This window comes from Oryza sativa, chromosome 1, assembly GCF_034140825.1.
Source record: "Oryza sativa Japonica Group chromosome 1, ASM3414082v1".
NCBI lineage: Eukaryota > Viridiplantae > Streptophyta > Magnoliopsida > Poales > Poaceae > Oryza > Oryza sativa.
This window is the reverse complement of record NC_089035.1, coordinates 33,799,355-33,823,021: the sequence shown is the minus strand read 5'-3', so window position 1 is coordinate 33,823,021 and position 23,667 is coordinate 33,799,355. Positions and strand designations below refer to the sequence as shown.

Here is a 23,667-nt window from a genome sequence, read left to right as displayed (position 1 = left end):
CAAATCTGGGCCGTCAAAGCCTACTGGGCTAACAAATATCTCTGGCGCACAAATGACGTAAGCATGTCTCATCTCATGCTTTTTCCAGCCTATTTTTCTGACGTAATCAGCGAGGATAATCAGGAAGAAGCCACCGGGACATCCGACCAGTTAAATTACACTATTGTATCCCAGTACTGGATATCTTCGTATCGTTTGCGAGATACTCCATCCATTCCAAATTAATCTACATATAGATATTTTGAGGTTATTCCTAAATGATCTACTCTCTCCGGGCTGATAATACTTGTCATTTTGGACAAGGGTGAGGTCAAATTTTAGAATCTTTAGTTATGAATCATTTTTAAAATAATTACATATATAGCTTAGTCTTAAAAAGTACTTTAATAAGATCATATATTTGTTAACACTTTTATACATATTATAATAGAAAATAGTGATCAAAGTTTTTTTTGGAGACCGTACCCTTGTCCAAAACAACAAGTATTTTCAACCCGGAGGGAGTACATATTTGTGTTCATTTATTAAGTCTATTCGTTATTTGTGCATTAGAGTAAATAGGCATTGATGCATGCATCCATACACACAAGTATTTATGACCCACATGCAATATTTTGATTTGCTATTGGCTAGAAAATAGTTGGGATAGTACATGCATTGAGTTTGTTGCTAGAATAAATATAGTATGAGAGAGTTATTAGTTTTTCTTGGTCTTGGTGTACTTATGAAAAATGTAGATCAATTTGGAACTTGGAATGGATGGAGTAACTAGAGCAGAAAAAGAACTTAGCAAGCGAGGAAAATCTAAAGAAATTCACGTAACTATGTCATACGGCACCCACAGTGAAACTCATCAATTTTCAGATTTTTCTCTGTCAATCAATAAGCATGTCCAGCTGTAAGAACATACAATACATTATGCCAAATGGATTTGATCAAGCTTTAAGAACAGCATATGCTGGACAGGTGGACATGATATTATTATCTACCCTCCAGATCAGTAATTGTCATTGCATTTTGAGAAAAGGATCCATCATGGGCATCCATTTCGGCTGGAAGCACAATGGAGAGGAAAGCAGGCTGCCTAGGATCAGGTAAGGTGATGCTTTCGCTAGTAAGCATTGAGATGACATCGCTCATAGTGGGACGATCAACAGCGTTCTCTTGGACGCACATCAGGCCAACATGAACACATCTCAGTACCCTATGCTCAGGATATGCATCACGTGTTGATGGATCAACGAGATCAAACCATCTGCCTTCCCTCCATAACTCCCAGGCCTGAAAAGTTCAGTATCAGCTAGCTATTTATTTGTGACATTGTTTCAGAAATGTAGAGACTACTGACATGACCAAGGAGGTTAAGAGAGCGCCCACGTCGGTGGGATCCTGCATTTCTCATTCCGCTGACGATCTCCAAAAGCAACACCCCAAAGCTAAACACATCAGACTTAACCGAGAAAATGCCTTGCATGGCATACTCAGGAGCCATGTAACCACTGAAAAAAAAAACAATAGTCCAGTGAATTCAACATCCATTTGTCAATGCACCTATTCAGTGTATGTGCCGAATGCAAATTTGAAGCAGGCAATACTTACTATGTCCCAACAACCCTGTTTGTATTAGCTTGAGTTTCTTTAGAGCCAAATATTCTCGCCAAGCCAAAATCAGAGATCTTAGGGTTCATATCAATGTCTAACAGAATGTTGCTTGCTTTCAAGTCCCTATGAATAATTCTCAGTCTAGAATGTTTGTGAAGATAAAGAAGACCATGAGCAATTCCTTCAATTATATGTATTCGCTTTCTCCAGTCCAATACCACACTTCTTGATTTTTCTTTAAGAAGACACAACAAACTAGTTATTTAAAGAAAGCTATTGGGAAGGGGTAAGGGGTGGGGGATAAAGGACATACATTAAGAAAGGAAAAGAGAACACACCAAAGAGGAAGAAATCCAAGCTTTTATTTGGCATGTACTCGTAGATAAGTATCTTTTCTTCCCCTTGGATGCAGCAGCCTAAAAGCCTAACCAAATTTACGTGTTGAAGTTTTGCTATCAGCAGGACCTCATTCTTAAATTCAACTAACCCTTGTCCCGAATTTGTTGCAAGCCTCTTGACAGCAATATCCTGCCTATCAGGTAAGTTTCCCTGGATAATGGTTCGAAAAGGTTAAATCGTAGAGACTGTTTCAAGGCAAAATAACTGAATGCCACAGAACTTGCACTTTGGTGGCCTGATGCTCTTAAATCTAAGATGTATTTGTAAAAACAGCATAACTGTTGCTTGACATGAAGCACAAATGAGTATCGATATTAAATAAAGAGGGTGATATGTTCAACTGTACACAATTTATTGCAAATAATCTTGTAAACTAATGTATCAAGTTTTGTTTATGGGAAAAAGTCTATTTAATCCTCTGGGCTGGGTTTTGGAGATGGTTTTGACACGTGGCCAGTGACGTTGAGCGGTTTTGACAGTCACACAGGACATGATTTGGAGCAATTAAGACCAACTCGGCAACTAAAAATATTTTAATTAACAATCAGTCTCTATATCAAAGTGATGAGTAGGTCCTGCCGAGGAATTTTTGAAGGGGAATTAAGCTTGCCTCTGACAACTTAACAAGTGGACCTTATTATTTTTTAACATAACGTGATGGTAATGTGTCAGCCATGTTATTTGACACAGAGGCAAAATTACCTCCTTACACAGTCAAGGGATAAAATACCTGATTATGCACTTGAGACCTTGTTATAAGGGCCAGGTTTTTAGTTCAAAATCCCAGCCATGGATCGCCAGGGATTGAGACCCATCCAGACGAGGTCTAAGAAGGCTAAGTGGACGAATAAGCATACTTCACAGGGATTAGGTAGATTTTTTTTATTTTGCTAGTTAATTAATGACATAAGAGACATGAGGCTCTGAACTTGGTAAGTCACTGCCCATAGTCAACTTCGCAAAGTTTACTGTGATTACACCACCCTACTACTCAAAAAGACACGAATATTAGGGAAGGACTTAATATCAAATAATTAGAAGGGGTGAGGCTTCGAACCCAGGTCGTCTAGCCCACCACTTTGTGGAGCTAGCCGGAAGACCCCTAGGCGTTTCTCACACCACCCTACTACTCATCCCCCACCAAACAAAAAACAACTCCTTTCCCTCTAGTTTCTCATTCTCACCTGTTTTTTTTCCGACACCAACTCAATTGCTCTTTTGCCCCATACCGCTTCAGTAGTACCCACCTACCTAAATTCCCCTATAGCCCTCCCAACAAAAGGGGCAATGAACTTTGGTCACAACATCAATTATGAAAAGCTTACAGGCTACCATCTTTGACCACTGGCTTGAACAAACTCTGTTGTGCTTGCAAACTCGTGATGTTTAAACAAACTGATCATTCCTAACTCGAGTTATATTAGATGTTTAATCTAACTCGAGTTATATTAGATGTTTATGGTGAAAAGTTGCCTTGCATGCTTGAGTTTGAGGGGAACACTCCTAAGCCACTACACCTCAAGTTAGCGCTAGTTCTATTGCGAATACCATTGTGTAATAAGTAGAGGTGCTACGACAGGTTTTATTTGATGTGACTTGTCAAGCAGGGGTTGGTTATCCACTTGTACATTTTGTGTACATAACAAAGAAATATATTCCCGAAAGATTATTCCACTCAGATCTGTCTCCCCTAAAATAGAAAAGAACTCAGGCTTCATGGTTGGAATAATTATATATTCCATTCCTCTAGCTCTCCAAAATCCAAATTTATTGAATTGTGTGGTATATTGGTAGGGGTCATCACTACTGTTACTTGGCTAAAACTAAATCTGCAGGTGTAGATTGCAAGCCCAGGCATCAATTCACCGGGCCTTCACTACTGTTGCTTGCTTAAAACTGAATCTGCAGATGTAGATTGCAAACCCAGAGGCCCCAGACACAAATCTAACTTCAGCATGCCAGCTAATAAGTCAGATAGTACGAAATTGAAGAAAAGGTTACCTTGTACACAGGACCAAACCCCCCCTCACCAAGCTTGTTTTGAGCTGAAAAGTTGTTGGTGGAATTTGCTATTTGGGAGAAGGAAAACAGCACAAACTGAGAACCTGCTTCTTCACTCTCCCAAAGTTTGACTGCACTGTCCGTATCCAGAGTCATCAAGGAGTGGTGAGCATGTAAATTTTCTTTACCTGATGCACAATAACAAAATAATCCTCCTCATGTGTTATACCTGCTGTGCATAGTTATTGCATGCAGTTTTTATCATCAGTTTGCAGTTATGATGAGTTAATATTGGTACCTTTGTTTTGACTCCGTCTTCTCCAAAGAACAAAGGAAAGGGAGCAAAAGGAAAGAACTACAACAGGTGGAATCACACACGCCATCCAAAGCATTTTGTGACCCGAGCCTACAGAATTTGATATCATAAACAACTCTACTTGCAGATAACTGAGACTTTTCATGATATATGCTGAATTCTTGCAGTCTTTCTACAGATACAATACTTACCTGAGTTTCTTCCAGATTCTACTTCTGACGCTGCCAGACGAAGGCATAGAGTTCCTGCACCATGAACATCATAACCATCCTGCAAGTTCATAAGATCACCATACCACAAGCTGCATCCATCCAACTGCAAATAAGCATAAGCTGTACAAGAGCAGTTCATCAAACATGCCAGTTTGCACTCACTAAGACCCATAACAGGCAGCTTCTTTCTATTATCAGGAAGCCGTACATTAGGAATCTCAAAGAACTCGTCACTGCTACATTGCAGCTTGGTCTGCCTGTTGCAGCCCTCCCTGGTATACCCATTAGTATATGCTATTATGTCCTGTGGAACAAATCCTTTTGTACAATAACACTTAGGCACTGCATCATTGTCATTGCATATACCAAAAGCTCCACATAGGTTATGAACTTCACAAGTACTTGGCTGTCTCCATAACAAAATCCATGATTTCTCAAGAGAATCAAACTGCATGATGCTTAATGATCCAGTTGAATTCAAAACAATCTTTGTCATCCTATCGGATGGGTTAGCAGAGTATGTGCAAGTGATGTCATTGGTAGAATTGTTACATTTGAAGAAAATTGGGATGGTGGTAAAAAATTTTAGTTCTGGGATGAGAGAAAACATGTCACCACTCCAGTGTCCACTGGTCCAAAAATTATTCCCTCTCCACCAGACAATGAATTGTGACAGCCCAGCAGGATGTGACAGCCCAGCAGGATCCATTCCAAGTTTGTAATCCCCCATTGCTGGGTCATCAATGCTCGACCATGAAATGAGTGTTTGGTTTGTTGTCCTGAGTCCAATCTTCATTTCAGGGAGCCATGTATCAGTAGGAGAATCAAAACTCTGCCATATATACCTTGATGGGTTAGCCATGCTGCTCAGGGCAAGATTACCAGAATCCAGGATTGTGGCTTTCATGTCTTTGGTTCCTTGTCCATAAGCCACTATGAGTGATCTGCCTCCATGCGCAATGACCAGGTTTCCATTAACATCAAACATAAGGACTCCTGAAGCATCTAATAGTGGTTCGTTCCTGTTAGCAACCCATACGATTGTTCTATTTACTGGGTTGCTGTACCATATACCAACATATCGATGACTTGAAGCTCCAGGGCTAAAGAAACCAAGTACAAACACATTTTTCATGGACACTATGGTCTGCCCATCTGGAAGTGTTTCATTTGCAGAGATGCTGTCTGTTCCTAAACATCTTTCTAACCACAAAGACATAATCAGCAAAGTAATAACTTCCCTGCAAGAGCTCCTTTTCCACATCATGGCTCCCAGAAAAGACCAATCAGCTAGTTTTGAACCAAAACAAATTGTATTTGAAAGACGGTTAAGTAACAGAAAAGAAAAACACAACTAAAGTGATGAATAGGGATTGAAATGAAGGAATAAGCAAAGAATACAAGCATATTAGCACACCTCTAGATTCATCCGAAGGACAGGTTGGAAATAAAGCGTGGAAATTCCTTTCGCCGCAGTTCCAAATAACAAAACTTCTCTGGACAATACATTGAGAGTTGTCAGCTTGAACTTCATATGGTGTTTTACCGTGAAGTCTACGTTGCAGACTTGCGGTCAACACATGCCAAGGAAACTAATCTATGACATGACATTGAACAACAATAAGACAATAATTGATTGAATAAGTGCTGCTTATTGACTAGGTCAAGAATGGATGTAGTTCTTTTGGCCCAATAGCTGAATTTTGACCATGTGACTAACTGTTTGAACTCTTCTGATCGCAGTGGTGGCACCATTAACCCATAAATACCTTTCTTCTTACTTGCATTCTCCATGGTGGTACCATCAACATCAAAGCATCAAACCAATTCTCCTGTGTTGACTGGGAAGTGACTATCCATCAACTCAAGTACTTGTATCATTGGTGGCACAGAGAATTTCCACCGGTTTATCTGCCCCACGATATGTTGTCTACATTTGAGAACAGATTCACAGAAAATAATTGGAGAATAATAAATTCCAATTTCACTCTTCCACCAACTCCTTTCTGTTGTATCCCTGAAAAAAAAAAGGAAAAAAAATCATTTCTATTGTAGCATCTCCCTACTCCTTCCATTGACAGAGTTCTGTAGCCACAATTTTTGTTGCAAGCACAGTGCACCGGTTTCGATCTGCAGGAATACGGGAAACAATTAGAGCGATTCACCAAACCAAAAGCATTCACGACACTTGAAAGGCTTGCAGGCACTGGCCTCGCGGACAAGACGATACGAAACCGAGAAGGGGCGCTTGGATAAAACGATGCTAGTAGGACATCACTAGGTCCTAAGCGTGAGAATATCACCTCACCTGCAATTCCTCCTCCACCTCCTCCTCCTCCTCCTCTCCTCCTCCGCCGCCGCCACCGACGAGCCATGGCCGAGCCGGTCCCAGCAGGGGGCAGCGTTTGATGGACCTTCGGGCACAGCTTTCCCATCCGCCGCCGGGTTGTGCCTAGGCAGCAAAAGCAATTCCGGGCCCGTCAAAACATACTGGGCTAAATATGTCTGGCCCACAAAATGAGGCAAGCAGTTGGCTGCAATGTTGTGCTTGTGGCCCAACGTTTTGGCAATTTTGGGCTGTCGAGAAGTTGAGTCCAAACTCTCAAGAAACAGAAAAGGAGAAGTTGAGTACTTGAGTCCATTACACAATGACAGGCACGAAATTTCCTCTCTTTGGATGGCAATGGCATATGGGACAGCTTAACTACTTAAGGATACAGACTTTACAAACATCTTTGTGATGCGATTGATGCCTTTTCTAGCCTAGTAATAACCCCTCTTTCCAAAAATCTGAGATATATTTCTTTTTCATCAAAACCAAGAAGCAATTAACTCACTCACTATGTGACAAAACTAATGAACATGCAACCAATAATACTAGAATAGCTTCTTGGTTTCCGATCAACAATTTAATTTAGCACATGATGACTACAAATAGGACTTGGATTTTTTAAGAAACCAAAAAATGAAACAGGTTATATTTTTTTGAAAGATGGAGTATTTTGCTTCGTCGAGGATAAAGCACTTAAATACCTCTTTGTATCATAGAGACATTTAAGTTTTTACCTCTCGACAAAGCAAAATATTACTCCCTCCGTTTTACAATGTAAGTCATTCTAGCATTTCTCACATTTATATTGATATGTCTAGATTCATTAACATCAATATAAATGTGAGAAATGATAGAATGATTTACGTTATAAAACGGAGGAAGTACTCCGGAAGAAGCAACCGGAAAGCAGCAGTAACGACTCAGTGATTACTGATTAGTGACAACTAGATATCTTCATATCGTTTGCGAGATAGTACTGGTGAGTCAGTGGCTGTATAACATGTCTACACGACTACACGCTATAGCTTTCGTTCTCCCAAATAGCCTATTTATTTTCCTCGTCGGGTATCTGTCTGTCTTACCATTTCCTGCAAGGAAAAAAAATCACTAATCTGCTGCGGGAATACGTCAAGCAACGAGACGGCCGTAATTAACCAATTAAGCAACGCTACCTTGACCCGTACGAAATTTCCTGGGCGAGACTGAAGCTCTGAGACCATGTCTGAGTGCAGCAGTAAGATTCAAATGTGCCGTTATATCCTGGAAGACTGAAATCATCATCTATATACAGCCTTACTACTTCTTTATAATCTCCACGAAAGAACATCGTCCGTTTCATCTCCATTCCATGATCATACTGCGTGGTCACACGTGATGAAAAGTGGAACGCCATTAGGACAGGTGATAAGTGTACTAACCATATCATGCTGGCCATAAGCTAATCGATCCAACTTCCAAGAGTCAACCAACGCGACACGAGCGGATTGAGATCATGTGAACATGAGCAACAAGAGGACTGACATGTTGGCCCCACACGCATCACCGGCCAGGATTAGAGATCATGAACCATAAAGAAAAAAGAGGGAAAACGACGCCGGCCGACTGTCTCCAGCTGATCGACCACTTCACTTTACTAGTTTACTATCATAAGATTCATTCATCAGCAACGTTGACGTAAGCTTCCGTTCATACACGAGCTGAATTCCGGTCGCCGCTCTAATCCATTTCTTAATCCTTATGACCTCCAAAGTAAATGCTGCGAAAATAAATAAGCCTGGGGAACCTGACTTGTACAAGCAACCGGTATTGGAGAAAGCCTTGAAGCATGCATTCAATCTGCAATCCTTCTGTTCCTTCGCAGAAACCAGGCAAGAACTGCCGGATGCAGCAACCGCCTAAAAGATAGGCGCCTGCAATTGCCTGTACCTTGGCTGGCATACATGGCGAGACTGCTTCCAAGAACCTCATAGCTCATGGACATAGACATGGACTCCCTCCTCTTCTTCCATCGCCACCCCTATTTAACCATCCATAGTTCTCTCCGTTCTCCAGCGACCACTGTTCCATCCAATCCAAGCACCCGGTTGAGCTGCCGTTTTCTGTGATCTCCGTTGCTCAATCTAGTCCGTCGTACGGCATCGCCATGGGCGCCGCCGACAAGGGCACCGGCGTGCAGTTCGAGGACTTCCTGCCGTCGATGGCGAGGAAGCTGGGCGTGGAGGGGCTGATCGAGGAGCTCTGCAAGGGGTTCGAGCTGCTCATGGACCCCGGCGCCGGCAAGATCACCTTCCGGAGCCTGAAGAGGAACGCGGCGATGCTAGGGCTCGGCGAGCTCCGGGACGACGAGCTGTCGGAGATGATGAGGGAAGGGGACCTCGACGGGGACGGCGCGCTGGACCAGATGGAGTTCTGCGTCCTCATGGTCAGACTCAGCCCCGAGCTGATGCAGGATGAGTCGCATAGGGCGTTCCAGTGTTGACATAATCTGATCGGTGCTTGTTAGCTAGTGGAATGCAACATTATAATACAGTGAGCGTTTTGAGGATTTGTCGATAGTGTGATTATGCATTTTATTTCCCCTAACGAAGCATAACAGCCTGACAACTCATGCTACTCCCAGTATTCACATTTTGACATGCAAATCACTACACCCACAACGGCTTATTCAGAACTAAGGTATATATTGTGTGCTGGTTATTGAGGACAGGTATTTATTCCAACTTCCAAGCAGTGATCGGACGTGTCTAGTACAACAAAATTTTGGTTCCATCAAAAGAACTAACCATACCAAGCGTCACCTGATTTAACATACATTGACACATTTGTCATATGCACCATCCAACTTAGTTCCGTGGTATTTTCCCTTCATTGTTATGAAAGTTCTACTGGGGTACCACAGAGCTCACCAATCTCTTTCTCCAGAAGTTCAACAAGATTAGCTCCTGTCCGCCTGTATATCCAACAATTTGTTGGTGCATCCCAATCGAACCTAGAAGGCCCACTGCGAACAAAAGTAGACAGCCTCTTTAGCAAAAAGAATCAACATGTGTTAGAAATGCAGATTGGAGAAAAAACAGGAATTCTTATGTAGTGCTGGCTATCGAGTTAAGTTGAGTTCTGATAAGTTCTGTTCAAAATTGACTCGTTTTGATGTATTATCATTTTGTTAATAAAGTTGAGTAGTTTAGAAGCAATTTCAGAATCTAAGGATAAGAACATGCGTGCAAAAGAGTTTCATTTGAAATTGGCTCATTCAACTATGAACAGAAAATTAGCAAATTTGAAGATACCAACCAAGCCTGCTAAAGTAATTTTATGTTCGCCAGCTACAAATACTGGATCTTCCAAATTATTAGTCCATACATCCTGAAACTAGCTTAAACCATACTTGACAATTAGAGAACTTTTACGGTACAATATACTACCAGTATATACTGGCAGTATATAAAAGGACATATTAGGAATTTGATAGAAAATAAAACAACACTTTAGTAATTTTTGGTTCAAAATGAATCTAATTGAGAGTACCCAGTCCTGGATCTTATCGTACACTAGGGGAGGAGCATCCTGAGCGCCATTTGATGACAAAGCACGTGACGATAGTACGATTTGATGATAGAATAACGAAGAAAAGACAAAATTACCCTTTCAAACTTTATACTGCAATCTAATTAAATAAAAAATTAAATCAATCTACACCGTTAGATCATATATACTTGCAGTATATACTAGCAGTATATTGTACCGTAAAAATCCTCGACAATTATCATATATATGTAGCATAATACTGAGTTTCAATGGAAAAAATGTATAATTGACAAATAAGATGGTAATACGCTTTCAGATATCTTAAAAGAGAAAAAAAAAGAAGCATTGAATCAAGGGACTAAATAAGATAATGCTAAATGGTATCATAGTCCCATACCTCACAGGTGAAGATAGCCAAATTTGTCTGTTTGGTGCTTGCTTGTTTACAACATATGTCCCCAACTCTCCTAACCTTAGTGTTAGAACTTGATTCTGCAATGTCAATGGAAAAGTAGGGAACATTATTAAGTAATCTAGTTCATTAGTAACACATATGGCAGCAAGGAATCACATGACACTTCATTGCGACTAACCCCATAGTCTATGTCAAAGCCATCCATCTGAAGAGAGTCACCATATTCCTAAGAAGAGTTCCAAAAGACAAATTAGCCAAAGATGTCGATTTAAGTGATATGTTTTTAGTGAAGCTTCTATTAGGTGCAAAAAATGGATGACTTTGACATATAGGATCTGTTACCTCAAGTTTTTCAAGCAGGTCATGTATTGTCTCATCTGCTAATTTGTGATACTCATCCTCTGGTAGTATCGACCTGCCCAATATACACAACCGACAATCAACCAACTACCCGACAGAATATGTATGCAAAAATAACATTGCAAGGGAAATTAACTAGGCATTAATCACCAAAAGAAGATCGAACTTTGTGCTGAACCACTTCGATAATAGTAGCTCTATAACTATGCCAATTTCCACATTTCAGAATCTCCATATATCTTGCTGAGCTCAGCCACTTTAGTCTAACAATTACAACGATTTTGACATAATGTTTTATGATCAATCTTAGGTTTAGCAATAGCCTCCTGAAGACAACGGTACAAAAAAAAAAGGTACCATTCTATCAAATCTGCACAAAAGTTATTGGTAATTCGCCCATTTCACGCACCAAACCATCCTTAAAAAACTAAACAAACGAACAAACACTTCAAGCAACAGGGAGCTAGATACCACAAGAACGGAAAATCGCACCTGTGGTCCGCAGCGGACGAGCCAGGCGCATCACCGGCGGACAGAGACACCGGACGAGTCGACGAGAGGGCCCTCGAAGATAGGAACAGCCCCCACGGCCCCAACCCCGAACCCCGCGTCGCGGTGGCGGCGGTGGCGTCAGAAGTCGATGTGGAGGCTTCCAGGAAGGGAGAGGACGAGACGAGGACGGGAGCGCGAGACCTCAACCGCCTTGCCGCCGTGAGGCCGAGGACGAGCTTCCGCGACGCCATCGCCGCCGGCGCGCCGTCGAAGTGGGGAGGAGGATGCGTTAACCCGGTCCGGTCGAGGATGCGGCGAGGTCGGGTCGGGTGTCTCGGGTCTACGGATTTTTTTTATTTATACTTTTTTTTATTAAAATATTTACAAAAATAATTTTTTGTTTCGAAAATTTACAAATCTAATCGCCTGCCGCCCTCAGGAAGGGCGGTTTTTAAAAATCGCCCTTCCACAGGACGGCAAGGGACCTAAATGTAAATTTTCCAGCATAACTTGTTAGCTCTATAATTTTACAATTTAAAATTATATTATATAAAGTCAGATGAAATAAAACTTTATATCAAAATTGTAGAGCTCAAGGAGATCTACAACTTTGTAGTTAGTAACTCTTTCATTTAAGATGTTTTAGATATCCAAATATTCGTTACAAAATATAAAACACATTTTAAAAAATCTCAGATCTATATTTCAAACGATATTGGATGGAGATAAACTTTATATAAAAGTTGTAGATCTTGATGAGATCTATAACTTTGTAGTTTATCACTTTTCCATTTAAAATCATTTGGAGTATCGAATAAGCATTATTAGTTTTTAAGTAATTAAAACCGGTGGGAAGGGTTTGAACACAAATAAAAATTTTGTATTTAGGTCCCTTGCCGCCCTTTGAGAGGGCGATTTTTAAAAATCACCCTTCTTGAGGGCGGCAGGCAATTAGATTTGTAAATTTTCGAAACAAAAAATTATTTTTGTAAATATTTTAATAAAAAAAAGTATAAATAAAAAAAATTCTCGGGTCTACACACTGTACAAGTCCAGGAAGGCAAAGATTAATTTGGGTCCTAATTGGGCCGAAGGCCCATAGGTAGGGTAGAAAATTTCCTTTTTTTCCGAAGAATTTTTTTATTTTTACCTTTTCTTTTTTAATTTACAGTGATATAATTTTCGGGCCTGTTCACTTTGATGTCATTTTCAACCTTACCAAATTTTGGTAAAGTTGTAAAAAAAAAGTGGCTACATTTAGTTTGCTGCCAAATTTTGGCAACTATATAAGAAATCCTGCCAAAATTCTGGCAACTATGCCAAAATTTTAGTGATGCCAAAATTTGATAAGGTTTTTTTTTTGGCATCAAAGTGAACAGGCACTTAATTTACAGATTTGTAAAAAAAAATATACTCCCCCACACTCTATGAGGGTTCTTTTTTTCATAAACTACCAAGGGCGGCTCTAATGACGTGGTGCATACATGGGGGATTGCGGTGATGGAATGCAATGTTAGATACTCCATTCGTTTCAGATTATAAGTCATTTTATTTTTAGTCAAAGTTAAACTGTTTCAAATTTAACTAAATTTGTAGAGAAAAAGTTCTTATGATCATGTTTGATGTCAAAAATGACGAGTCCAGAACAAAGTGACGGAAAATAAACATTTTCCTTTTAAAAAGCCTACAATTCTTTTGGTCAACTTACCCACAAATGTCCTTTAAGTTTTTAGACCAACTTTCCACGAGGCGCTAACCTTTCTCATTTTTCTGACCTTTGATGAAAGGAACAAGTGGCCTGCCAGATTTTGACTGTAGAGACGAGGGAAGTACCATAGGATGTATCTAAACGGATTTTGTTCTCTTCGAGAAAAGGGCTCAATTGAAAGGTGCACAGCATAGAGTTATATGCAAAGCCAGCAAAAGCCAAAGCGTAAAGCGAGCAGTGGCCCAGCAATGCAACAAGAAACATCCACTGGGGTACTCGAGATCGAATCATACGCGCGCATGCCATTTGTGAAACGAGAACATTTTCAAAGTGCAAGAGTCAAGAGAACATCTGCTCGAGCACAAAACCGAGCAGATTCTAGCCAGTTTATTGAACAGATAGATGCTGCAAGTGGTTAACTAGTAGGCCATAGGCAAAAAGCCATTATCTAAAAACAAAAAATATGCCAAGTGCCAATTGGTGATTTGGGATTTTGGGAGACAGATGGGCTAATCTGAGTATGATGTCATTCTGGCATCAAAACATCTTTGGAGCAATAAGATCAAGTGAATTTGAAGCTGTATAGCATACTATTACGGAAATGGACTCTAGAGTAAATTTCTCATAACTATGCTTGCGGTATGTCAAGCGTGAGAAGATTCTGATCACCAAAGGGAATGCTGAAACACACCAATCTTTCTGTGGGTTCCTATGCCCCAGGAATCCAGACCGAACAATATACTACTCGTAGTCGGTTCCTCAACTGTTTTTGCCCCTCAATAAGATAGCACAAGGAACCATCAACAATCATGCTGCCCCTTTGATTAAGCAACAATCATGTTCTAGAATCCATTGTCACGTTTCCTGACTAAACTATTAAGCCCTTGTTTACTTCTAAAGTTTTTTTTCCAAACTACCGACTTTCCATAGCATCGAACCTTTCATTCGCATAACTTTTCTATCACATCGTACCAATTTCAACCAAACTTCCAAACTTCAGTGTGAACTAAACACAACCTAATACTCTACTCGAACAGGCTGCCATTAGCAGCAGGCCTGTGGCCCTGTTTAGATGGGACTAAAACTTTTAAGTCGCTATCACATCGGATGTTTGGATATTAATTATAAATATTAAACGTAGACTATTAATAAAACCCATCCATAATCTTGGACTAATTCGCGAGACGAATCTATTAAGCCTAACTAATCCATGATTAGCCTATGTGATGCTACAGTAAACATTCTCTAATTATGGATTAATAAGGCTTAAAAAAATTATCTTGTGAATTAGCTTTCATTTATATAATTAGTTTTATAAGTAGTCTATATTTAATACTTTAAATTAGTGTATAAAGACAGGGACTAAAGTTAAGTCCTGGATCCAAACACCACGTAAAGTTTGGTTCGCGTGCGAGGAGCATCCTTCTGAGAATATCCTTTTGAAACTTCCAAGGACAAGGAGGAGTTGCTTGGAATCAACAAGGAAGACGCGGCTACGCATTACTGCAAGCAGCAGCCACCAACCCAATGCCGTAACCTGCAACAATCCCGTTCAGTTAGGCGTAATGCTCGCGGTCTGAACCGTCGGCGACGAGATCTCAGATAGAGGCCGGGGAAGAAGTCATCTCGTCTCCTCATAGTCCGACCATGATGCAAGGCACGACATTTACTCACCGACGATAGATCATTGACCTTTTGACCAAATGACCTGTGGCAACAGAACTACATAAACCTGTTGTGATATACTGTGTTTAGTTCAGCGTAAAATTTATATTTTGGTTAAAATTAAAGATGATGTGACTAAAAAGTTGTGTGTATATGACAGGTTGATGTGATGAAAAATGACTGAAGTTTAAATCTATACTTTGAATCTAAACTTTAGATCTAAACACAGCCATAGTTACACATACACGGAGCCTGCTGTTCCAATCGAGTTGAAGAGTATTCCAGGCGTCCAGCAAAACGGACCCACCTTTTCGGTGGTTTAGGCCAAGAAGCAAACGGGCAAAGGACGGACAGATGGAGGGCTATCAGAAGCCCTAGAGAGGATTAAGAAAAGCGAAACAAAAGGGACACACACCATCATCAGAGAGGGATCAGGCAGAGAAGCAGGAGCAACGTATACAACAAGTCATTCGGTTCAATCCCCCACCCACAACATCACAGCACGGTTGCCGCTTGCTCCGGTGTCACACTCCCCTTGTCTCGCCTCGCCTAGTCGCCTCGCCTCTTCCGTTTCACCACCACCGTCTCGGATCAAACCGGCCAACATCTCGCCTCGCCGAGAAATTCCCAAACGAGGAAGAGGGGAAAAGGAGTTCATCCCCATGGCGGCCAACCCCTCCTCCCCGTCGGCGGGCGGCGGCGGCGACGTGTCGGCGTCCTCGCCGACGCTGCCGCCGGTGCGGCTCGCGGCGGCGCAGGCGGCGTCGGCGGCGGCGATCCACCCCACCTCGCCGCGGTACTTCTTCTCCTCGCTCGCGGGCACCAACGCCTCCCCGCACCGGCGCATCGCCATCGCCGTCGACCTCTCCGACGAGTCCGCGTACGCCGTCCGGTGGGCCGTGCAGAACTACCTCCGCCCCGGGGACGCCGTCGTGCTCCTCCACGTGCGGCCCACCTCCGTGCTCTACGGCGCCGACTGGGGCTCCATCCCCGTCTCCGTCTCCGACGACGCCGACGGGGAGGTCGCACCCGCGGCATCCGCGGAGGAGCTGCAGAAGAAGCGGGAGGAGGACTTCGACGCCTTCACGTCCACCAAGGCGGAGGACCTGGCGCAGCCGCTGGTCGACGCGCAGATCCCCTTTAAGATCCACGTCGTCAAGGACCACGACATGAAGGAGCGCCTCTGCCTCGAGGCCGAGCGACTTGGCTTGTCCGCTATGATCATGGGAAGCCGCGGCTTCGGTGCCTCGCGGAAGGGCGGGAAGGGGAGGCTTGGGAGTGTTAGTGATTATTGCGTGCATCACTGTGTCTGCCCGGTTGTGGTTGTTCGTTACCCCGATGATGCTGCAGGTGCCGACGGGGAGGCAGCAGGGCCAACAGATGAGCTGCACACTGTGCCTGAGGATGAACCTGTGTATCATGATGCACCTGATGTGCAGAAAGGTTTGCCCTTTTACATTGCTCAATTCAATCGCTATTAACTGTATTTGCTGATTTATCGGTTTATTACCATGAGTTGTTCATTGAAATGATTTACTATAGACATGTTTGGAACGGAACAAAATATTAGAACCATAAATGTCATAACAGTTAGTACTCAGTAAAAACTAAGAAGCTATGTTTACTAAGCGTATCAACCTGTGTTCTTTCATATAAGATTGTAAAGGTGATGAGTTTGATGCCCTAGTCTTTTTCACTGCATGGTTTGATCTTATTTTGACTAGCCACTGTAGTTTTTTTAATAAGCTTTTGTTAATTATTGGAAGACACGGTAAGGATGCTGTACCTCTGTGTGGAACTATAATGTTGATTCCTTTGTTGCGGTGAACACTTGGCAAGCCGAACACCGTAGAAATTAGTAGTGGTAAGTTCAAATAAGTTCGCATATCAAGGGGATTAGGGGAATTTGCATTGTAGAACATGTTCAACTGCAATGTAAAAGTTAGTCAAACTTTGCAATTTCGCTAAAGCAATGCAAGGCTACATGACTAGAATAGTCTCTTACTCTCTTTCCGAAGGTCTAATCTGCCACAGTTTTGACTCCTTTTAAAGTAGAAATTTATTTTGTTGTTGCCTGCATGGCTGGATGGCAGGCCTTCTTCAATCAAGGGTGGTTTATGTTACTGTTACAAAGGTTTCTTTTACTGCAATATATAGTTAGAATCATGGCATGCTTTGGAAACTTAGACATACATTTTCTCCTGTGAAAATATCTTGCCATCTGTTCTGCATTTCTGCCCCAATCCTTAACTCTCCTTACAAATGAATTTCTTGCCATATTAATTTGAGTTGTTTTTTTGTTAACTATCAGTTTAATTCCTCTTTTTGTCTTATGACATGTTTGGCCCGCCTGATCAGGAATAGGATCCTTGCTTCTGTTATTGCCCTGAGATCATCAGCTATTTTCATCCACATAATCATGTTGTTACTTTCCCTTAGTTGCATTGCCTAACAATTTTCACGAAGTATGTAATCATTCAGTTGATTCATGCCACTCATCATTATCCACAGATTATTGATTTGTAACACTCTAGTTCATTACTTCATTTCCAATGACCTTATATCAGCCTAGTTACGGATGGTTCATTTCATAACTTACATCTTCTGGTATTCTAATTTGCATGTGGTTGACTGGTTGATGGAATAAATGAACATGGGGCTAGCAACCTATTTAGTTCATGACCACAGTTTGTGACAATTGCTGTTCATGAGTAATGATAGATGCTAGTTTTGTTTACTTGTCATTTTGGGCTGACAAATGGACCAACATGTGACAATAGCTGCAGGGAGTGGTGGAAATATATAGCATAAAGGCCATATGCAGGGACATTTCCCATATTCGTCAAACTGTAGGTTGTGTGCTTAGTACTTATGGTTGTGCTACAAGTGGGTAATGGGCGGCTTCTTAGTTCTGGCATCTTACCGAGTCACTGGGGGTTGTCTGACATTCACATAGTGCTTGGTCCTTGTAAACGTCAATTTACTTGAACCAATCAAGTTATCTTGTTGTCCTAATCTCTTTCTATTTCAGTTCTTCGTTCGACACACTTGTATAGCTAATGCACCTATCTGGCACACATATTTTCAGTAGCTTCCTTGTCTGTTGAATGCTCATGTTTGTTTTGAACTCTTACTTATATGCGATAATGTATGCCACCTGCTGTCTACTTTTGTGTTGGACAAATTAACATACAATGCTACTGGAATTGATTCCTCTGTTTCGATTCACTGCAGAAAACTGAGGTAATGCATCTGGAGCGCAAGGAAAACGTGAGAGGCTTGCCCGAGGCGATCTGTGTATTTGAACAATGCAACTACTGTTTAGCTGTTGGCCTGTTGCTTCTGTATCTACTGGATATCATAAACTGGCTTGACCAGCAAGCTGCTTTTCATTTTGCGTGAAGTATTGGACTCTTTAGATCAGGGGAGTTTGTTGGTTTACTTTGTAAACTGATACAGTCCAGTATCCCCGTGGGTGGTGGAGAAAGGAGCTGTGTATGGGATGTTTTCGTTGGTCACGAATCCATGTTGTTTCATACCAAATCCAGGCTTCATAATGTGGCGCGTCTTGTGTTCTTGCCGAAGTTTTCTGTTTTATACGGTATTTCAGCTGCTCTATTCAGCCTGTTTTTTTGTAGTATTGGATACGTGATAACGGAAAACCCTGTTGATTGGATATCTGGAACCTGAAATCCTGAATACGTTTAGCTGCTCGAAACATGGAACATATGTTTTAGTGTATATACTCCTTTGTATAATGTTCAAACTACTTTGCTACTATGATGGATTTATCCAGACTTTGTGAGCTGTGAGTCGACTCTAAGGCCTTGTTTAGTTCTAAAGTTTTTTTCAAACTTCTAACTTTTCTATCACAACTTCTAACTTTTCTATCACATCAAAATTTTCCTAGGCTGTGTTTAGTTCAGTGCAAAGTTTGGATTTTGATTGAAATTGAAGATGATGTGACTGAAAAGTTGGGTATGTATGACAGGTTGATGTGATGGAAAAGGACTGAAGTTTGGATCCAAACTTTGGATCTAAACACAGCCCTACACACACAAATTTTTAACTTTTTCGTCACATCGTTCTAATTTCAACTAAACTTTTAATTTAATTTTAGTGTGAACTAAACACTGTCTAAAGGGAAAAGAGCAAATCATACTGGTCTGTAGAGTAGAGGCTAGGGGGAGATCTCCTGTAGAGGGCCAACTTTTCACTTTGGCGCCGCCGTTTCCCGCACATGCCTCTCTTTCCCTCTTCTCCGAAAGGCCAAAACAGCAACCGCCGCCGGGCACGAGAGCTACGGCGGGAGGGCGTCGGGCCGGCCATGGACGAGGGGCTGGTGTCCGTGGACAAGTTCAGCGGCGGCAGCCAGGCCTACTTCCTGACGCACCTCCACCAGGATCACACCCGCGGCCTCGGCGCGGCGGGCGGGTGGCGCCACGGCCCGCTCTACTGCTCCCCCGTCACGGCGCGCCTCCTCCCCACCCGCTTCCCGGGCGTCGACGCGTCGCTCCTCCGCCCCCTCGCCCCCGGCGCCTCCGCCTCGCTCTCCCTCTCCTCCCCCTCCACCGGCCGCGCCGTCTCCGTCGTCGTCACCGCCATCCCCGCCCTCCATTGCCCCGGTACAGTACCCACCCTCCCTCCCTCCCGAACCCGGATTCCCTCCCAATGTTGGATCGCCCCATTCCAATCACGCTGCTCATTTTGTGTGGTGCCACTGTCGTCTCGCTGCAGGTTCGCTCATGTACCTCTTCCGCGGCGATCTCGGGTGCATGCTGTACACGGGGGATTTCCGGTGGGAGCTGAGGTGCAAGAGGGCGCGGGCGGCGAAGAAGGCGCTCCTCGACGCGCTGGCCGGGGATACCGTGGACGTGCTCTACCTGGATAACACGTACTGCCACCCGTCGCTCAGCTTCCCTCCGCGCCCCATCGTCGCTGAGCAGGTCAGTTTTGCTGCTTCAGTCAGTAACGTATGGCGGCCGTGCCAATTTCTGCCTTTCTAGTGTGATGGTTTTAGTTTGGTCAGTATTCTGGGCCGTTTCGGCAAAATGGTATACATATATATACATTTTACTAGTACAATTTTAAGGTGTAAGGTTGCAAGTCTGAAATACGTTGAGAGATCAGAGATGTGCACTTACTCTCAAGTTTCTGCGGTGACTTTAGAACACTGGGGAGACTGAATACTGTGGAGTCCTTAGTCGCATTGACATGCATTTGTTCTATATGATTGTGTAACTTTCAGTTCTCATCCTGAGACATCAAACTGTTACAGCTCAGCTGCTGCTTATGCCTCAATAGAATCAGAATTGTGCACATGACTTGATTCATGAAGCAATTCACAGTCAGTTGTCACAACAAAAAAATTCTTGTAGCCTGTTGATGACTTGATGCTACTTAGAGCATTTCAGGCATTCAGCTATTCCACCTTTTTTTTCTTTTGCTGAAAATGGGACGGATGTCTGGTTCTGTTACCGCGGTTACTAATATGCCATCTCATAAATAAAAAGATGATATCTAAAGTTATATGCGACAATCCTTCACTGTATTCTCTCTCTTTCTGTGAATAGAATCAATTGCAGGATTTATGCTATTTCTTCCAGAAGAAAACACACTTGCCTACGCATAAGTTTGTGTTTGAATTCTTCTTGCTGATATAGAATTGTAGCCATCAAGCTGTGTTTCTATTTTCTGTACTTATATTCTCAGTTTTGAGATGCAGATAGTTAATATTATTCGGGCACATCCTGACCATGAAATTATTATTGGTGTTGACACTCTTGGAAAAGAAGATCTCTTGCTTCATATATCCAGAGCACTGCAAACAAAGGTGGTACAGCTTTTCATTGGATAATCTTTATTCTACTAATCTACATTCTACTACATAATGAAATTCGTCATGACTTTCTTATATGTTTTAGTGCTATTCTATTATTCAATATATTAATTTAAACTTGCTTCAGTATTAATGTTTGTTTTTGGTTCTAGCGTTCTGACTTCTGGATAGAAGTACCAGTTTTTGCTCCAATCTAATCTGATATTCAATTTAGTTTTGAAATCTATGATAACATTGCTAATCTAATTGCTTTCTAAAACACTGTGCCTTGAATATCCGAATGCTGAAATCATTTCATCTAATTTCCCTGTCAGATTTGGGTCTGGCCCCAGCGCCTTCAGACAATACACCTTCTAGGTATTGATGACAACCAGGAGATCTTCACCACACAGACCAGCTTGACCAGGATCCGTGCCGTTCCAAGGTACAGCCTTACTATTGAGAGTCTTGATGCTTTGAACACGGTGTGCCCCACTATAGGAATCATGCCTTCTGGTATTCCTTGGCTCTGGAAAAACAGTAAAGGGAAGGCCAAGTCTGGTGTTAAATCACCAGCCAAGTCTATCAGATGCAAAGGGCTAGATGAAGGCGCAATAGAAATGGACTACGATCCCCTGTCACCGCCAAAGCTATTTGAGAAGGATTCTTATAGTCTGCCTTACTCAGAGCATGCTTGTTTTGCTGAGTTAGAGAATTTTATGCTTATAGTACGACCATCAACTGTCATAGGGATCGTCAGCACATCGTTTTGTTACGTGAATCCTCGCCACCACTTCAGTCATCTTTGTGCAGACAATGTGTATTCTGACAAGACACCTGAGAAGAACAAGGGTAAGGATATCTCAGTCTTGACACCTAAAAAAAGGCAAAATGGTTCAAAGACTCCGAAAGATAGGAAGATCAGGATCGTGTATGGAAGCCGAGTCACAATGAAAAGGAAGGAGTGATGTGGTGCTAAGATCGTAGAACCTGAAGAACCTATCAGTGTGGCCTGAGTTATGTATTGTCTAAGTAAAGTTATGTTCGCACCTGTAAAGATTACCAACTACTCCCTCCGTTTTAAAATATTTGACACCGTTGACTTTTTAGCACATGTTTGACCGTTCGTCTTATTCAATAAGAATTTGTGAAATATGTAAAACTATATATGTACATGAAAGTATATTTAATAATGAATCAAATGATATGAAAAGAATAAATAATTACTTAAATTTTTTAAATAAGACGAATGGTCAAATACGTACTAAAAAGTCAATAGTGTCAAATATTTTAAAACGGAGGGAGTACTAGACCTTCTGGTGGCTAGACTGTTAAACAGTAGGACAGGTTGATAGGAAGTGTAGTATCTGTGAGTAAAAAACAGTTTACACGTCTCACTTACTTACAGAGTTACAGTAGGCAAGCGAAACTACTGTCACCAGCTAACTCTTGTCTGTTGTACTTAGCTCAACCTGTAGTAGGCCAGACAATTACCTGTTTGACACGGAGAGAATCAGAAACATTTTGGGCTATTTTGGATTGATGCCAAAATGTACCCTACCAATTTATTTGGTAGTTTGAATAGTGAATGTAATGGTTTGGTTTGAAGCCAAGTGAATGATAATGCCCATGATTAATTTGGCATAATTCTAGAACTTTCTTAACTATAATATAAAATTTGGCTTCCAATTGGTATCAATCCAAATCTATTCACCTAAAATGCTATCATACCAAAATATTGGTAGTGCCAAAACATATCTAAGTTTTGGCACTACCAATACTTTGGTAGGGCAATACTTTGGTAGGTCACTACACCAAACAAGCCCTTTCTTATTTTGTATACTTTGACAAGTGTACACGGATCAGCGATTTCAAGGTATGGATCAGCTAGTTGCTTAGCCCACAAGGTCCAGTCGAGACCACGGAATTAACGAGCAGGCTGCGCGAAACCTACAGCGCCAAAAAGTCCAACAACATTCTCCTATATCAGAAATATCAGAATCCAGCAAGCATCTCATATCAGCAAAGCAAACAAAGTTCAAAGTGTGACATACAAGTATATTTTTTTCTTCGAGCTTAACCGATATTCCCAAAGACTTGGTTGCCATTAGCCAATCCGGCGCATTCCGTGCATATATACGAACTTCAACTGCCACGAGCATATACCTGCGTCGAGTAGAGACGATGTGTCGATGAGGCATCTGCGGATCTGCCGCCCGCAGACCAAACGATGCCAATGGCGCCATGCTGTCGGTGTGAACTTTCGGCACCAGCTTTCAGCTAACATGCACGTCCGGTTTTTGGACAGTGAACAAAAGCCCCCAGGTCAGCACGCACGAGCGTGTAAAAGAGGCGTTCCAAATCGCATCTGGAAGCTGGAATCTCGACTTGCTTGTATGCAAGTGCAAGGGCGTTGGACGAACCAGTCCGGGCATATATGCCGCCGGGCCGCCACCGGCGCTGCTGCTGAATGCTGATAGTATTCCAACGTCGGAAAGCAGAACTTTCACGCTTTGCCTTGTCCTCCCAAGTACGGCTACTTGGCTAGTGGTGACAGTTGCTTAATGCTTAATTACTACCTCGCCCGTGCGGAAAAGGAACAACGGTAATCTCTGGTTCTCGATTGTCTCCTTGGCAACAGGGTAAAAGTTGTCTTAACTGAATAAACTGCCTGACTTTGGGACAATAGGTCAGTATTTTACGCGGAACTACCAGCAAAGGTCTGCTAAGATTCTTATTCTCATCCAGAACAGTGGACTGGACCCTGTCACACTGTGACACTGGAACGTCGGTTTGATCACCCGGCCGGCCCCGGCTGC

The 23,667-nt window shown here is 42.2% G+C and overlaps 5 protein-coding genes and 1 long non-coding RNA gene across 9 annotated transcripts; 3 read left to right on the top strand and 3 right to left on the bottom strand.

Moving 5' to 3' along the window:
• Nucleotides 1–844: 844 nt before the first annotated feature.
• LOC4327060 (cysteine-rich receptor-like protein kinase 44) lies at nt 845–6,948 on the bottom strand. Of its 3 annotated transcripts, XM_066304426.1 has the most exons (11): nt 6,839–6,948; nt 6,626–6,660; nt 6,300–6,547; nt 5,948–6,026; nt 4,510–5,820; nt 4,301–4,408; nt 4,003–4,190; nt 1,941–2,151; nt 1,600–1,837; nt 1,349–1,499; nt 845–1,281 (listed from the first exon to the last, which is right to left on the bottom strand). In XM_066304426.1, exons 3-11 carry the CDS (start codon nt 6,339–6,341, stop codon nt 982–984), a joined length of 2,628 nt encoding a protein of 875 aa, XP_066160523.1. In that variant the 5' UTR covers nt 6,342–6,547; nt 6,626–6,660; nt 6,839–6,948; the 3' UTR covers nt 845–981. The 3 variants fall into 3 exon arrangements, with proteins under 3 accessions (XP_066160523.1, XP_015613785.1, XP_066160524.1); XM_015758299.3 differs by having other exon boundaries at nt 1,378–1,499; nt 6,300–6,660; XM_066304427.1 differs by lacking the exons at nt 1,600–1,837; nt 1,941–2,151; nt 5,948–6,026; ... (1 more) ...; nt 6,626–6,660; nt 6,839–6,948 and having other exon boundaries at nt 4,510–4,908.
• Nucleotides 6,949–8,912: 1,964 nt separating this feature from the next.
• LOC4327059 (calcium-binding protein PBP1) lies at nt 8,913–9,466 on the top strand. The gene has a single exon (XM_015770217.3). The coding sequence runs from the start codon at nt 9,006–9,008 to the stop codon at nt 9,339–9,341; it is 336 nt and encodes a 111-aa protein (XP_015625703.1). The 5' UTR covers nt 8,913–9,005; the 3' UTR covers nt 9,342–9,466.
• Nucleotides 9,467–9,545: 79 nt separating this feature from the next.
• Nucleotides 9,546–11,988, bottom strand: LOC4327058 (frataxin, mitochondrial). Its single transcript, XM_015770204.3, has 5 exons — nt 11,658–11,988; nt 11,148–11,220; nt 10,984–11,031; nt 10,788–10,882; nt 9,546–9,863 (listed from the first exon to the last, which is right to left on the bottom strand). The coding sequence occupies exons 1-5, from the start codon at nt 11,906–11,908 to the stop codon at nt 9,734–9,736; spliced, it is 597 nt and encodes a 198-aa protein (XP_015625690.1). The 5' UTR covers nt 11,909–11,988; the 3' UTR covers nt 9,546–9,733.
• Nucleotides 11,989–15,463: 3,475 nt separating this feature from the next.
• LOC4327057 (universal stress protein PHOS32) lies at nt 15,464–18,573 on the top strand. Its single transcript, XM_015766571.3, has 2 exons — nt 15,464–16,473; nt 18,265–18,573. The coding sequence occupies exons 1-2, from the start codon at nt 15,693–15,695 to the stop codon at nt 18,270–18,272; spliced, it is 789 nt and encodes a 262-aa protein (XP_015622057.1). The 5' UTR covers nt 15,464–15,692; the 3' UTR covers nt 18,273–18,573.
• Nucleotides 18,574–19,237: 664 nt separating this feature from the next.
• LOC4327056 (uncharacterized) lies at nt 19,238–21,957 on the top strand. Of its 2 annotated transcripts, XM_015777225.3 has the most exons (5): nt 19,238–19,655; nt 19,768–19,976; nt 20,756–20,863; nt 21,184–21,293; nt 21,390–21,957. In XM_015777225.3, exons 1-5 carry the CDS (start codon nt 19,271–19,273, stop codon nt 21,814–21,816), a joined length of 1,239 nt encoding a protein of 412 aa, XP_015632711.1. In that variant the 5' UTR covers nt 19,238–19,270; the 3' UTR covers nt 21,817–21,957. The 2 variants fall into 2 exon arrangements, with proteins under 2 accessions (XP_015632711.1, XP_015632702.1); XM_015777216.3 differs by having other exon boundaries at nt 21,184–21,957.
• Nucleotides 21,555–23,134, bottom strand: LOC136352837 (uncharacterized). Its single transcript, XR_010736176.1, has 2 exons — nt 23,015–23,134; nt 21,555–21,685 (listed from the first exon to the last, which is right to left on the bottom strand). It is a non-coding gene; the product is annotated as an uncharacterized lncRNA (long non-coding RNA).
• Nucleotides 23,135–23,667: the final 533 nt, after the last annotated feature.